A 14,415-nucleotide genomic window follows, 5' to 3' on the forward strand; every position below is an offset into this window, starting at 1 on the left:
ATTTATTCCACTAAGTAAACAAATGGCCCGTGTACATTGACCAGCCACTGGTTGATTTTGATTCGGCCTGCAATTCTGTTTCCATTGTACCATAAAGGCAACAATTTATGTATGGATGTCCCTGGCTCACCTCTAAATTGTCGTTTGGTAGCACGGTTTCCATCAGGAGGTGCAGAGCAGCTGGTTCAAAATCCATATGTTGCTGAACATCCAAAAGGAAGGCTGTTTTATTCCTCAGCATCTCACCCACCGTCATCGCTCCTGGGAAACAGGGATATAAGAGCAAGTTAACCAGTGTGTTTCTTATTACGACATTGATACAGTGGATGAGTTGTTTTTATATACAACCTGTGCATCTAGTTTCACTTCTATAATGGTGGAAACAACATAAGAGCTGCACCTGGCTGCTGTTTTGGCTGGTTTAATGTTCACTAGAGCAACAGTCTTGGACAAAAGGGCAGTGGAGAAACTGACCGCTTTAGTAAGTTATCATTGTTAGATAATCCAGCAACAACCAAAGCGGTGCATCAGACACGAGTGAGCGACAGGTGAGCTGAAATGAGTCTGTTGCTATGGAAACAAGTTTTTGTGGTCTTCTTTTTTCTACTGATAGCACACTAGGAATCATCCTTTTCAGTACAATAGTAACCAGAACCCCAAATGAATTTTGAACAGTTTAAAACTTTTTGGATCACAATTAACTACTTTTTCCTTTCAAAATTGATATATGTAATTTGTTTTACAAATGGATAGTCATTATATAGTTTTGGATATACACTATTTTTCTTTCCAATGTGCCTGTCCCTTTTCTTATTCATAGTTAGCTAGCCAAGAAATGACATACAAAATAACAATAGTAAGAGTGAGAAGTACAATCTCTGTTCTGGAAAAAGCAGAAATGGGGAAAATAGCTGCCAGGTCTACTATAAAACAGTGTGGTAGAGGTGCGGGAATCTATAATATAATATCGTGAAATACAGCAAGCAACTGATATAGAGAAAAGTTTCACCTGGGGAGGTGGTGTTAATGTTGAAAGAGCTCAGGCTGCTGGTGTTAAAGCCCAACCCTTGACTCAAAACAGAGGACCTGTAAACACGTGCACACAAACACAAACAGAGAAATGCACTTAAATCAAATACAATAAATATTCACAATATAAACGTTGCCTTTATATCAATAAAATAAAAAGCTGCCAGGCCACCTGCAGGTAGAATGGACTGAGGTGGAAAAAGGACATTAAGAGTACCTGTCAGATTTTTTCACAGACTTATTCGACTTAAACAATATTCTGAAATCCTAGATTGTGAGTTCTGTAAGGCATAACAGCCCGGAACACTATTTACCAAATTATACAAAAGGGATAAAAGAGATAACAAACCTAGACGATGGAGAGAGCAGCGTTCTCTGTACAAAGTGCAGCTAATTGCTGTGAAAACCATTGAAAGAAAAACGTTTAAGAAGAAAGGCAATGCTGTACCAGTTTGACTGGATACTGTAGGCTTTGGGGTCTCCGATGACGGCTTGGAAGATGGCATTGGTCAGAAAGGTCGTGTTCATATTCAAATTCTCAACCAAGATCTGCAGGCTGGGTAAAACAGTGCGACACAGCTGACCGGGCTCAATGGAGAGGGCCGACATCAGCAGACGCACAAGCTCTGTATTCTCCAAGGTGCACACCTACAATAAATCACGTAAGCACCAAGTAAGTTTCTGGCCAAATCTCAAATCTCAAGATATTTTTGGCACCAGCAACAAATAATATCCATTTAATGAAAAAACATATCACTGTCAATATCACTGTCAACCTACAAAAAAAGCATTTTGTTCGCACTGTAATCAAGGTCTAATAAGTGGTGTTTTTGTATTTTGTGCCTCTTCATGTCCATGTTATGTTAGCTATATTTTCGTCCAATTTGACCAGTTTCAAATAACAATGTCATAACTACAACAAAGCAGAGGTGGGCCGAAGTCATTGTTTTGCAAGTCACAAGAAAGTCTCAAGTCTTTGCACTAAAGTCCCAAGTCAAGTCCCAAGCCCTAAGAGTCCTAAACAAGTCATAATGTGCTCTTTACCAAGTGTAATGGTGAAGACCGTAACTGGCGCTCAGTAACGTAACGTTAGTCCCTCATGGTTTTCTCCTGCAACTTGATTGGATGTTGTCAGATTGTTTCAAACAAAGTGGCTCTGGGGAATTAAGTGTCAGCTTGCTGGGAATGAATAGCGTTAACATAATTTCCCCACAAATAAATTCTCTACCCAAACAAATCAATAAAGGATTTCTCAAAAAGTAAATAAACTCATCATCTCTAACACTATACCTCCTGTACCAGGCAGTTGATCGCCTTTGTGTACAAACTTTTTACATGACATACTTTAACTTTAATCTTTTGGCTTGGGGGAAGATGCGTATTTTCGAGTCAAAAGGCTCAAGTCACGAGTCATTGGTGTGCAAGTCAAGCTGCAAGTATTTTATTGATTTTGTCAAGTCGATACTTAAGTCATTACATTTGTGACTCAAGTCCAGACCTCCGCAGTGTAATATGACCACCCTGATAACACCACGTCTATCATAGGCACACACAGTATATATGAGTGGATTTAAATTCAATATTGTCTTGTAGTACAAGTTTTGCACTATCAAAATCATATCAATTCAAAGTACTTGTAATTAAAATGGTGTCCTGAGAGTAGTTCTCAGACATTCTGAATTACTATTTTTCCTATTTGGATGAATGTTGCATGTGTGAAAGTGGCTGGGTTATTGCAGAGACCTTGGATGTCAGGTTGCCAAGTTGCTCAGTGAATTGCGGGTCCATCACGTTGATATGAAGGAGCTCAGCGGCTGTTTGGATGGTCTCTTGCATGAGCATCAGGTTCTCTTTGAAGGGAGTGAACCAGAGGGGAAAAAATGAGGGTAAGAGAGAGGTTATTAGCGTTAGACAGGAAGATGGGAAAGGAAAGGGAAAAGAAGGCAATAAGGTCTGTAAGGTGACAGAATAACATGACATCCCACTGGGTTTCATTACGACGCGCACCATTACAGGGCAGCGTCATCAGCCAGCGAGCAGCAAATGATGTACTTAAAGTGAAGCCCTGTGCGGGACTGATGGGGCCAGAAGGGCGGGCAGTCCTAGCTGCTGTCGTGCATTAAAACACATCTGACAAGCCCAAAGAAAGGCACCACCTCAGGCAGCAAGATGTGATGACAGAATATTTAATTAGGCCAAAATTAGACAATGGTGATGTTTAATCTCAGGGTGCTCAACACCTAGAGGCCTTTGCAATTACAACAGTTCACTCTCTCTCTGTGTGTGTGTGTGTGTGTGTGTGTGTGTGTGTGTGTGTGTGTGTGTGTGTGTGTGTGTGTGTGTGTGTGTGTGTGTGTGTGTGTGTGAAGAATAGGAGTGGGGTTGCAGAGAAGTGAAGCTGCTTCAGCTGCTTACAAAGTAATTCTATGCACTAAAAACATTATCACACAAGCACAGACGCCAATTAAAAGGAGGTCATAGATGTCCACTTGTGTGAGTGCGAGGGGAGACGTTTAGCGCGGGCGGACAGGGTAAGTGATTGAATTCTACTTTACTAATGAGATTTAAAAAGGTGCTGAGTGGCTTTCTGCTGGAGAAGGGCCATATGGCCTTGGGCTCTTTGGGAGCTCAAGCTAAGCTGATGTGAAGTCTTATTCCTCATATCTCCAGAATGAATTATGCCGCACTATAATCATGTATACAATAACTACAGCATTAACAAAAAGTTTATGGTCTTCCGATGGTCCCCTAATAGCCATGAAGGTCAGAGACAGGGGGTGGCACTCTTCCATCCTGTGTGACTTTTTAATGGCACAGGCTGGCAGACTGTGTTTAAACATATATACTGTCACAGCAGGTATGTAAACACAAGCTGCAGCACCAGTGTGAGCTCTACATTACAGCAGCGCTTAGGCATTAGTGGGAGGGAATTCACTGTGGAGTCAGTAGGTAAAGTTAATTTGGAGAAACTAAAAGGATAAAGCATCATTCATGTGGGGATTCTCCATTTAACTAATGAGAACACATTTGTCATTATAAATCTGCCCTTGGTCAAAAAAAGCCTCTAACTGTCCAGACTGAGTCAGAGAGACAGTAGATCTGAACCGTTAAGTTACCTTGAGATTCATAGGCAAGCGCTCTGGTGACATTTTTAAGCACTGAGGAGAATGGAAAGCCCCCGGGAAGCATATCGGCGGCATTTGTCAGTAGATCCATTGATGACCTGGGGAAGGTAAACAAAGACTGTTTATGAAACAGAGGCCAACAGAGCAACATAATGGTGAAAAAGCAGTTGTTTTTAGATGCTGGGGCAAATTTATACCTGAATTTACACATCAAAATAAGGCAAAATGTGCTTTCTTTTTTTTCTTATTCCTAAAGCAATATTTGGTACAGTGAAAATAAGACTTACATCTGAAGTGCCGTAGGGAGAGTGAAGAAGGAGAGCACTTCAAGAGCAGTATCAATGGTCTCTTCCCGAGCAGCATTCCAGCCCCATGGCATGTCACTTGTAGCTCCCTTCACCACAACGCTCAGATCAGGGTTGGCTAAGAGCACGTGGACTGTGTCCATAATTTCTGTTGCGGTAGCAGGGACAGAGATGGCTTTGAACATTGCAGGGTAGTCAATGAGGAAAAGGTCTATGAAGTCATCCATGGAGTTCCTTGCCAGCATGAGTGGGGCCTCACGTCTGTGTCGGATCCCCGTCGTATGGTTACCGGCTGTCATTTTCGGCTGAAACATGCTTGGACGGTAGTCCATGGGGGTCAGAAGACCACTGGTGCTTACCAACTGCCTCAGCAGTGCAATCAGGTTTCCAGCTTGGTCTTCAAACAGCTCCGTGTTTACCAACATGTCCCCACTCATCTGGGTCAGACCAGACAAGAGAGGCCCGATGATGTCGTACACTTTGGCCAGAGCCTGAGTCAGCAGATCCAGTCCAGACGCTTCAGTGTAGCTCCACCATGCATACAACGCGGCCACCTTCTGCGAAATCACGCTTGAGCCGTTGGAGGCCAGAAATTGCTCCAAGGCTTGGTAAACCATATGCGCATTCCCAAATACATTCATGTCAATCACCTGTTTTACCGCTTCCCTTATCATTTCAGTAAGAGTCGCTTCATTGAGTCCGGAAAAATCTCCCCACATTGTGGAGAGGATGTCGTCTGTCGTGATGTTTGCGGTGAAGAGGAAGATCATTGCTGCCTCTTCGAAGAGGTCCTGGGATGAGCTGCTGTTTAGATTGATATGGTAGTTGTCCAGGATATGGCTCAGTGATTTTTCTATAGCTTCAGTGTAAGGCCGGATGAACGGGGCCACATTTACCAGCTCATCTGAGAGCATTTTGACGGAAGACAAACTAAAGCTGAGGGGAGAAATTGAATGAATGTCAAGTTAATTCTTTAGATTTGGTGACATGTGTAATAGATGTCAATATGAATAAGAAAGAAATGAGATAGTTCTAAGACGTAAGGCACTTCTATGGACAATGGACTAAGGACTAATTCTGACCTACTTCTTTCATGGAATGCAAACCATGTTTTTGACCAGATGTAATATTTCTTCATCATCTTATTCGCATAGTTCCCATGTTCCCATTTCATCCTTGAAAATAGACTGTGGAGTCTTTCCACTGTGATCAATGATCTATAACTCATGTAGTCAGACCTGATGGTTTCCCTGTGATATGCGAAATGGGATCCTTATCACCATGGCCGGCTCATTATTGCAGCTGGCATAAAGGGAAATCAATTTATTTTAAAAGCATGTCTCAGCTAGCTGAGTTAATCTATGTATAACTGAGTCTGTGTCTATGATTCTGTGTCAGGATGCAACTGACTCTCAACAGAATATAATGGACATTTCTACAGTCAGATAAAATATTGTTAATCAGAATGATCGGTGGGTTTTGTTTAATGGCTGCACTATGTTTTCATTTAATTGCATCATTGTCCTCATAACCTTTGGTGTGGTTTGGTCCGTCAGATATGAAAAAATTGGGAACAAACGTATGCTATGACGGATTTCTCTACATAAAAAGAAGCAGCTGCTCTTTCATTCTAACACACTGATGCAACAAATTGTTTTGAGAGTCAACAGGGTTAATTTAATGTGATGTCTCATCCATAATCACTTAATAACTGCATGGATCTGGGATGACAGATTCAATTCAGATTCAAAGTTCTTTTTCTGATGGATTTGCCTTTTAAGCATAATAAATAATAGCCGGAGTGAAGGGCACATCTCGTTAGCAATGACATAATGTTATTGTTGCTGTAAATAGTCACCTGTCTTCCGACTGTATGTCTTGGCGCTGCTTGTACCAGTGAAGCTGTGCCTCTGGGCTCAGAGGCTGGCCTGCAAGCTTAGAGAGCTGGCTATACAAAGCTGTAAAGAGCTGCTCTGCCACAAGTGTGCTGTTAATGTTGACTTGGTAGAGAGACTGTACAGTCCTGACAATCCGGGCAGATGTGGCACTCACAGTCATTGGTCCCACACCCATGTGCTGCACAGAAAACATATAGCAGAGATGGACTGTTAGCAATGTGGCAGCTTTCTCTGTGTACCAACACTGCCACCAAGTGGTGAAACTGTTAATTGTACTTGAATAAATGTAAAAAATATCGGCACACATTATAATATTTCAGTTTGGTTTGTGAGACAAACTCAGATTATACTATTCCTCTATTAAATTTGTTTGCACTTTCCCTTTTAGTTTGCCATGCATCTACTTACGCTCATGTTCATGTGTGTGTAGACAGTCTGGGCTGCAGCATAGGCCTCAAAAACAGGCCGCAGGCTGATGTTGCACCACATAGCCATGGTGGCGTTGCTTAACCCTGCTGCCTCTGTCACTGGCTCCCATGCCTTGAGAACTTCACTGCACTCCAACGTGCCATTAGCCTAAAGGGAACATTGTCAATGTCTTATCATGTTTCACATGTATTGTTCAGGAAAAAAAACCTGTTCTGTTTGCAATACAGTGATGGAAAAAGAACACAAGGCTGGTGAGACAAAAGGTAAAGGCACAAGGGAACTATTATGATCTCTCTGTTCATGCAGTTTGCTGAGAAGCAAAGAAAAGGGCAGAAGTCTCACAGGTATCACAGCTTCTCACAGACTGACATAGCAAGTACCCACCCAAACATGCTGTACATGCATACACAATGAGTCTGCACAAACACTGGGTCAGCTAGTAAATCTCTTATAGATTGTACATTTATACTGAGATACACACATGACAAATAATAAACACTTTAATAGTGCTCTGCTACACTACACTCTTTTTCATCATGGTATGGATTAAAGTAATTGAACAGTTTGACATTTGGCAAATACGCCTTTTTGCTTTCTTGCTAAGAGATGAGAAGGCCGGTGTCTTTGCTGTAACTAAGCTGAGTGTTACCTGTTTACTAGGTACAAATGCACAATCGAATGTGATCCAATAAAACAGCCCTGCAGTAAATACTCTATCCTCTATCAAGTTATATTTGTTCGTTGACACTGTGTAAGAGGTGATGATGTCATTTAATAGTCATTTTTGGAGCACTGTTTGGATGTGGTATTACATTTAATCACACTGCATTGTAAATAAGAAAATATCTGCTTGCCAATATATGGCTGAGGCTGTAGTTTGGGGAAGCATATGTGTTTTTTTTTTATTTTGTGTATATATATATATGAGAAGGCCTTTTATCACTGTCAAAGACAACACTTCTTACCCTTGACTTCTTACCACTAAGCAAGGTATATTCTTAACCTTTGGCTGAAGTAAAAATAATTTAAGTAACAAATCCCAGACAATATCGAGTTGACAGCCGTGTCCTGTTAATGTCATTCAAAGTGCTAACCAGTCGAGTCACATGCACATGTTATCTGGGTCCTGAAATGCTGATGACATAAAAGCGCAAATGGATGACGGCAGGTGGAAAGATTCTAAAGAAAGACACACCCCCACTATGCTCTTACATCAGTCAAGTAGTGGAATCTATCAAGACATTAGGTGTGACGGCTAGATTAGAACAAAGGTTTTGTTGATTGCAATAATGCATGAAGAGTCATGCACCGGTACAGGAGCTCACCTCTTACCTCACTCTCTCTCACACGCTAACCTGTCCACAAAAAAGGGCCAGCAAATGACCGCAAAGAAGCAAAACACAGAGACACACTATGTACAAAGGTACAGTAGAACAGTAGCAGTCTAACCTGTTCAGCTGCCTGCACCGTGTGTTCAATGGCAAGGTCCATTCTTTCCAAGGCCTCAGACATGTTAAAATGACTGGAGTTCACAGACAGTGCAATTTCGCTGATTAAAGTCACCACAGGCGTCTGAAGGCTTTGAATCATCTCTGGGAGAAAGAAAAGACAAAAGGGTTTGACCAACATGAATGGCTTTATAAAGAAAGTTAGGTTTAGATAACAAAATTGGTTATTTTTATGAAATGGTACAGGGGACACTTATGTTGTTTCAGGTATGTTTCAGGTGTGTCACAGTGGTAAAGGTGTGCTTTGACAAGTCTTGACATACATTTCATATTTTACTTGTACTGAAGATAGGAAACAATTCTCCTTTCAGTCAATGTTCATTCTTACTGTATAACAGTGATGATTCTGGTAAACTAGTCTATCTCTGTCCTGACTAAAAACATATAAGACAATGGCTTTGCTGTTCAGTATTCTCCTCACCGTTCTGTGCTTGCATGCTGTTTACCATACGTCCTATGATTTTCTCAAACAGTAGGATAACGGATGGGACACTGTCCCATTGCTCTGTTCCTTTGAGGGTTGACAGTAGGGCATGTACTATCTCTTCAAGTCTGTGACAACACACATGGAATTTGGTTTAGGGCAATCACAGAAGCAACTAAAAAGTGGTTTATATTATGAAATAAAAAAAAGAGAATTTCTCACAGTAATACAAATCATGCAATTTAATATCAACTTGCTGCCTAACAAACATGAAGTCATTACTTGTTTGGTCTGTTTCCAATAGAAGTGGTAATTAAACGTACTTTTGCCACGTGTCTTGGTCAGCCTTCCCAGTCATCACTTGCTCCAGGACTGGAGCAAGATGTGCAAAGCCCCCCAGAGATGGAGCAGTTGTATGTGAGCCTGGGCCTTGCATAATGAGTGTCCAAAGCAAGCTGAAGAGTTTGCCCATCTAACAGCAAAAAAAAAAGGGAAAAAGTTAGGGGGGAAAAGAGTGAATACATTTCATTTGCCTAACCTCAACTACAGGAGTTGTATTTCATATGCCCTTTGACCTATTACACATCATACGAACAATGAGTTCAGGATCCATAACTGATAAATGATAAGATCATGTTTTTGTTTTGTTTGGCTGTCCATGATCACAAGAGATGTACGCGTTTCAAAACACTCATACTGGCTTGTACACGATTGTGGTTTGGAACTGGCTGTTTGCCAATAGTTTTAGCCACAACAACACACAAGGCATTGACTGATGTTTTGGCAGCATTTTATTTTTAATTTGATGTAATGTTTAACTTGCAGACCTATAAAACGTTTAATTTTCCACAAAATGAACAAGCATAATAAACTTGCACTTTACAGTGTTTTAAGCCTTACCTTGCCAAAAATTATGGGCAAATCTTCTCCTGATGCACTCTCAAAAGATGCCCAGAGACTCATGTTTCCTGAAATTACAAGGAATATTGTTCACAAAGTGCACCTCAATGTCAATGTCAAACAAACTAAAATAATCTCCTGTGTGAGACTTGGTGTTGTTCTTACAGACAACAAAAACATTGTGCTACTTTGATCTACAGCTCCTGATCTGTCTGGCATCATCGCTTAAATAATGAAGTGAACAGTGCGACCTCCACTCCATCAGAGTTCATCGGGATTCAACACCTACAGTGACACGGAAAAGCAGACTTGCCTTGGCCAGACTCCAAGATAAAGTGAGTGATGTGAATGAGGGTGGAGACGTAGGCCTGTGCTGTGCTGTTTGGCGGTAGGAGGTTCTGGACTGTTTTCATCTCCTCCAGAATCCTTAAGAAACAAAAGCACATCAATATTTCATTTGACTCATCAAAAAGTCATCATGTCAAATCCAATCTTATCAAAGGATAACAGGACAGCATGCACTCCATCTTTCTGTTTGGTTTCATTTGTCCATCTGGACCTGTGGTTGTTAATCACTTTTATCCACTGAGGGGCTATTATTCTCACATGCAACATGAATGCATTTCATTTCAATTAAAGGTAGAGTCTGTGATTTTGGAAAATGATTTTTGATATTTGAACTTCATACCCAAACAAATACACTCCTCCTGTCTACCCATCAAAGCTCCTTCAGAACTTTAGCATGTACCAGATTTACCGCCCCTCTCGCTGCCACTGCCTTTCTGTTTTACGTCCCTGGCCTTTCCCCTGTCCTTGCTGGAATGGTGTTGTGTGGCTTTGTTTGTTTTCCATTCACAGAGCCAGGGCTGTGTATGAATACCAGATTTATTTTTAGCATAAACAGAAAGGACAGTTAGCAGACCGTGAGATGACAGACTCCATCTTTAACTAGGACAGGAGTACCCAAAGCAGTTTGAATACCAAGGACTGCAACTCGACCTCTTTAACAGAGATGAAAAATGCTGTCTAACATGTCCTGTTCAACCAAGTCTTTTCCGTTATAGCAAATGCATACTTGAAACTGCAATAAGCTGATTGTTTTGGCAGCTTGGGGACAGCGGAAACTAGCTGTAAACACAACATTGACATATTATCACCATGTGGAGTTCATATGGCAAACTTGTTAGCAATCATTTGCTTACTTACATCTTTTTTTCAGATAAGCATAAAAAGACTCCAGATGAAAATTAGCATTCATCTGGAGTCATATTTCTGTTCAACTGATGACTGAAAGTCCAATATTCTCTCTCCTTTTAGTTCTTGCTCTCCAACAACTCCTCCGGGAAATATCTAGCTCACTGTTCACTCTCTCTTTCCCCTTCTCTTCTCTCTCTCCTTTACACTGTCATGTAGTTCATGCAGTTTACATTTACATGTGTAAAATGTGCGTGTAATTATTTATTTTTCTTCTGAACATGCAGTACTTCTTCAGTTTTTTAACACAAATGTACTAACATTAACTGTTTATTATTATTAATGATTGAGGATAAGTAATAAACTTCAGCAAAATGAAATGTGAAATTGTTTAGAATGTAGCGTATAGTGGGTGAGAGTGAACCAAAACTGTAAAGTTGTTGGCCAGAAAATCACAACTATGAGCTAAAATGTGCAAAAATGCTCCATAGAGCTGCGGGTAACGGCAGCCAGGTGATAGTGGGTTCCTCACTACATGCGATCCATTTTCATTAAAAACCTGAAGTTAATATTGTTTGTTTATCTGCACCAGCTAATTTGCATCCACATGTGTTGATGGGTGCTAATTGTCATGACTTTTTCATTTGGACCAAAGAAGTTTTAAGGAAATAGCAGAATTACTCACAACTGATTCCAGCTGTCTGGTCCACTGGCCGTGGAGATGCTCTTAAAATACGTGGTCGCTACTTTGAGTCCAGAAAGCAAGTATGCAGCGAACATGTCTGGTACTGTTTGTTGGATGATGCTCTCAGCCCTCTTGAGGATGAGGAGGGTGATGTTACGTGATGAGTCAAAACTCATGTCTGGTTGGACAATGAGCATAAGTGAGTCCTGCACAATGTCCAGGATGTTCTGCTGTACAGAGAGCGGCAGGGGGCCTGTGGCTGCGGTCAGGATCTGCATAGCACTTTGGAAGGCTTCCAAGATGGCAGCTAAGAAGTGGTCACTCTGTAGGCCACCTGGTTGCTCTGCCACCATTAGGGCTTTGCTCAGAGACTTGGTGATATTGCCAATAACGGAGAGGTAGGCCTGTTGATCATCACCGAGAACAGTAGCCATCGTCCCCAGCAGGTGCTGGAGGTCTGTCACAGGGGTGGAGACATTCATGTCGAGGTTTCCCCATTGGAGCATACTACTGAAGATCGGCTGGACATTTGGTTGTTTCATCCACTTCTCTATTAGGTCGAGGTATTGCTTGACTTGGAGCTCAGCGTCATGAAGAATGGTTGTGTTTTGTAACGACTGGTTAGCACCTGGAAAGTTATTCTGAGCCTCTAGGTTGGCCATTATCAATTCAACTTGACGCCGGACAATCTCAACCGTTGCCAGGCCAATTTGAATCACCCCTGCACCATCTAATGGGTACTGGAGGTTGTTAATCAGGAACTCAACCTGCTTACTTACAAACAAAGACATATCCACCTGTGCCAGCTGTAATGTCACTTGCATTTGTGTGAGGTAGAAAAAGGGAGTGAGGAGCTCTGAGACGGAGCTTGCGCTGGTGATATTTTCCAGCCTTTTCAAGTACCATCCCACAATATCTAGATACACTTTCTGAGCATATAAGGGGTTCATCAGAGAGGTGTGGTTTAAATTGTTAAATGGTTCAGTGTTGGCAACCAGTTGTATGAGACCCTCTACCACTGTGATTTCATTCATGATCTCTGGAGTGTACAGCTGGTTCAGCTGGAGGTTCCTCTTGATATTGGCCAGGGTGCTGTTCAGGGTGTGTGCGAGAGCCAAGTTAGGGTTGGAGCTGAAGTTAACTTGGACGACATCACTGATAGCGTTATTGACAATTAATGGGATGAGGGAGAGGATGGCTGTCTCACTACGGAGAGCAGGTAGGTGTGTCAGGAAACTGCTGATACCGTTTATCAATCCCATAACACACCGTGCTGTCATCATCGGGTCATGCTGTTGTTCGTAACACTGGCGAACATTGATAATCTCCATTACATTTACCATCATGTTGTTTATGTTGGCAGCTCCAGCTAGTGCAGCAATGTCGTTCAGCTCCTCAAGGGTGAGGTTTGCCTGCCGCAGAGCATTCTGGACATCAGATACAGTAATATTGGGTGTATCCATGATCAATCTGATGAAATGAAGAACCTGCTTGAATGTTTTCACACGGGCAGTATCATTAGAGGACAGGAGTGAGAAGAACAAGGATGTAATTTCCTCATATTCCCGTCCCTCCAGAACAGAGTTGGTCGCAGCTAATTTGATGGCTACATTACCGTTGGCTGAGAGCATCATGTCTATTATCTGATCCAGAAATGTAAAGATCTCTGAGATACCAGCCAAACAGTTTTTGCCTTCTGCACATTCGGTCATCTGATTCTGCAGAGCTTTGAAATCCTGGAGAAAGCGAGCAGCCTCCTGCTGGACCTCAGGTGGTAGGAATGCAACAAATCTTTGTGCAATAATGTTCTGAGCAGCATCTGGTCCAGCCAGAGACAGGTTTTGAAGGCCTTCTGGGCTTAAAAGGTTGAGAAAGTCCTTGGCAATCAGGTGGAGGTCAGTGACTTGGGCTGGGCTAAGCTGCCCATTTGGTAACGAAAGATGTTGTATTTTTCGCAGTCGAAACAAAGACATCACGCATTCTTGAAGCTGGCGTAGGTACCCAAGAATGATATTAGTTGGGTCACCATTTGGAGAATCCATGGCTTTCTTCAGTAGCTCCATGGCACTGAGGATGGCTTCTACGAGGCCTGCTGAGGTCTGGTTGGTGAAAGGTTGGAGCGCTTCTCTGAGACGGGCCACTTCTTCAGGTTGGAGGTAGTGTGAATAGGTAAGCAGAGTGTGTCCCATGATGTGGGAGAGAGATACGGTAAGGTTACCTTCCAAGGAGAAAAACTGCATTATCAAACGTTCAAGTTCGGGTATCGTTGGGTCTGTCTCATTGAAGGTAAAAATGTGCTGGTTGAGCCTGCCGAGCTTTGAGGAAACATCGAGCACTGTGGAGACATTCAGGGGACCGTCACCGAAGAGCAGAGGCAGCAGTGGTTTCAGACCCGTGGACTGCAACAGGTTACCGATGAGGGGAAGCATGACATCAGGGTTGATGATGTTTTGGTCAGGAAGCATGGAGATTGTGTTGACAAAGCCATCCAGGTTTTGCATCAGGTTTATCAGGTAGGCAGAGAGCGCATCTCCACCTTTGATTTCTTTCAAATATGATCCTACCATATGTTTATAGACGTCACCGTATACATGCTGCAACAGATTCACCGTTCCTTTGAGACAACTACAGAGAAAAAGAAATGAGTGGCAAAATGTCAGAAAATTGATGTAAGTAAAGTTGGTAAAACAGTAACAACAATAAATAATACTTATTGTGTTAAAACTCTGTCTGTACTATGTTGAATTCTGTATTTGTGCAAAAAGGCTGCCCATCTAATGATATTACAAATCAGTTTATGGTTATCATTTAATTAAAGGAATGGTTTGACTTTTTGGGTTGTTAGTTGAGAATACTGATAGTTGAGAATACTGATACCACTCTCATATCAGCCTACTTAATATTAAGCTGCAGTTTAG

General features: G+C 41.9%; 1 protein-coding gene across 1 annotated transcript in view; it reads right to left on the bottom strand.

Annotated features, from left to right (window-relative positions):
• The window catches only part of abca12 (ATP-binding cassette, sub-family A (ABC1), member 12), a 51,289-nt gene that overhangs the window by 36,330 nt on the left and 544 nt on the right, over positions 1–14,415 (bottom strand). The window contains exons 2-15 of the mRNA XM_068733996.1: positions 11,498–14,122; positions 9,932–10,044; positions 9,619–9,686; positions 9,042–9,190; positions 8,716–8,846; positions 8,236–8,378; positions 6,766–6,933; positions 6,318–6,535; positions 4,442–5,395; positions 4,146–4,252; positions 2,773–2,879; positions 1,478–1,677; positions 1,010–1,086; positions 131–261 (exon numbers count right to left, since the gene is read on the bottom strand). Coding sequence (XP_068590097.1) covers positions 131–261; positions 1,010–1,086; positions 1,478–1,677; positions 2,773–2,879; positions 4,146–4,252; positions 4,442–5,395; positions 6,318–6,535; positions 6,766–6,933; positions 8,236–8,378; positions 8,716–8,846; positions 9,042–9,190; positions 9,619–9,686; positions 9,932–10,044; positions 11,498–14,122 — 5,191 coding nt within the window. The remainder of the gene's footprint in view (positions 1–130; positions 262–1,009; positions 1,087–1,477; positions 1,678–2,772; positions 2,880–4,145; positions 4,253–4,441; positions 5,396–6,317; positions 6,536–6,765; positions 6,934–8,235; positions 8,379–8,715; positions 8,847–9,041; positions 9,191–9,618; positions 9,687–9,931; positions 10,045–11,497; positions 14,123–14,415) is intronic.

The sequence above is a fragment of the Cebidichthys violaceus genome, unplaced genomic scaffold (assembly GCF_023349555.1).
Source record: "Cebidichthys violaceus isolate CVI_PGR_0920_01 unplaced genomic scaffold, fCebVio1.0.p SCAF_11, whole genome shotgun sequence".
NCBI classification, from domain to species: domain Eukaryota; kingdom Metazoa; phylum Chordata; class Actinopteri; order Perciformes; family Stichaeidae; genus Cebidichthys; species Cebidichthys violaceus.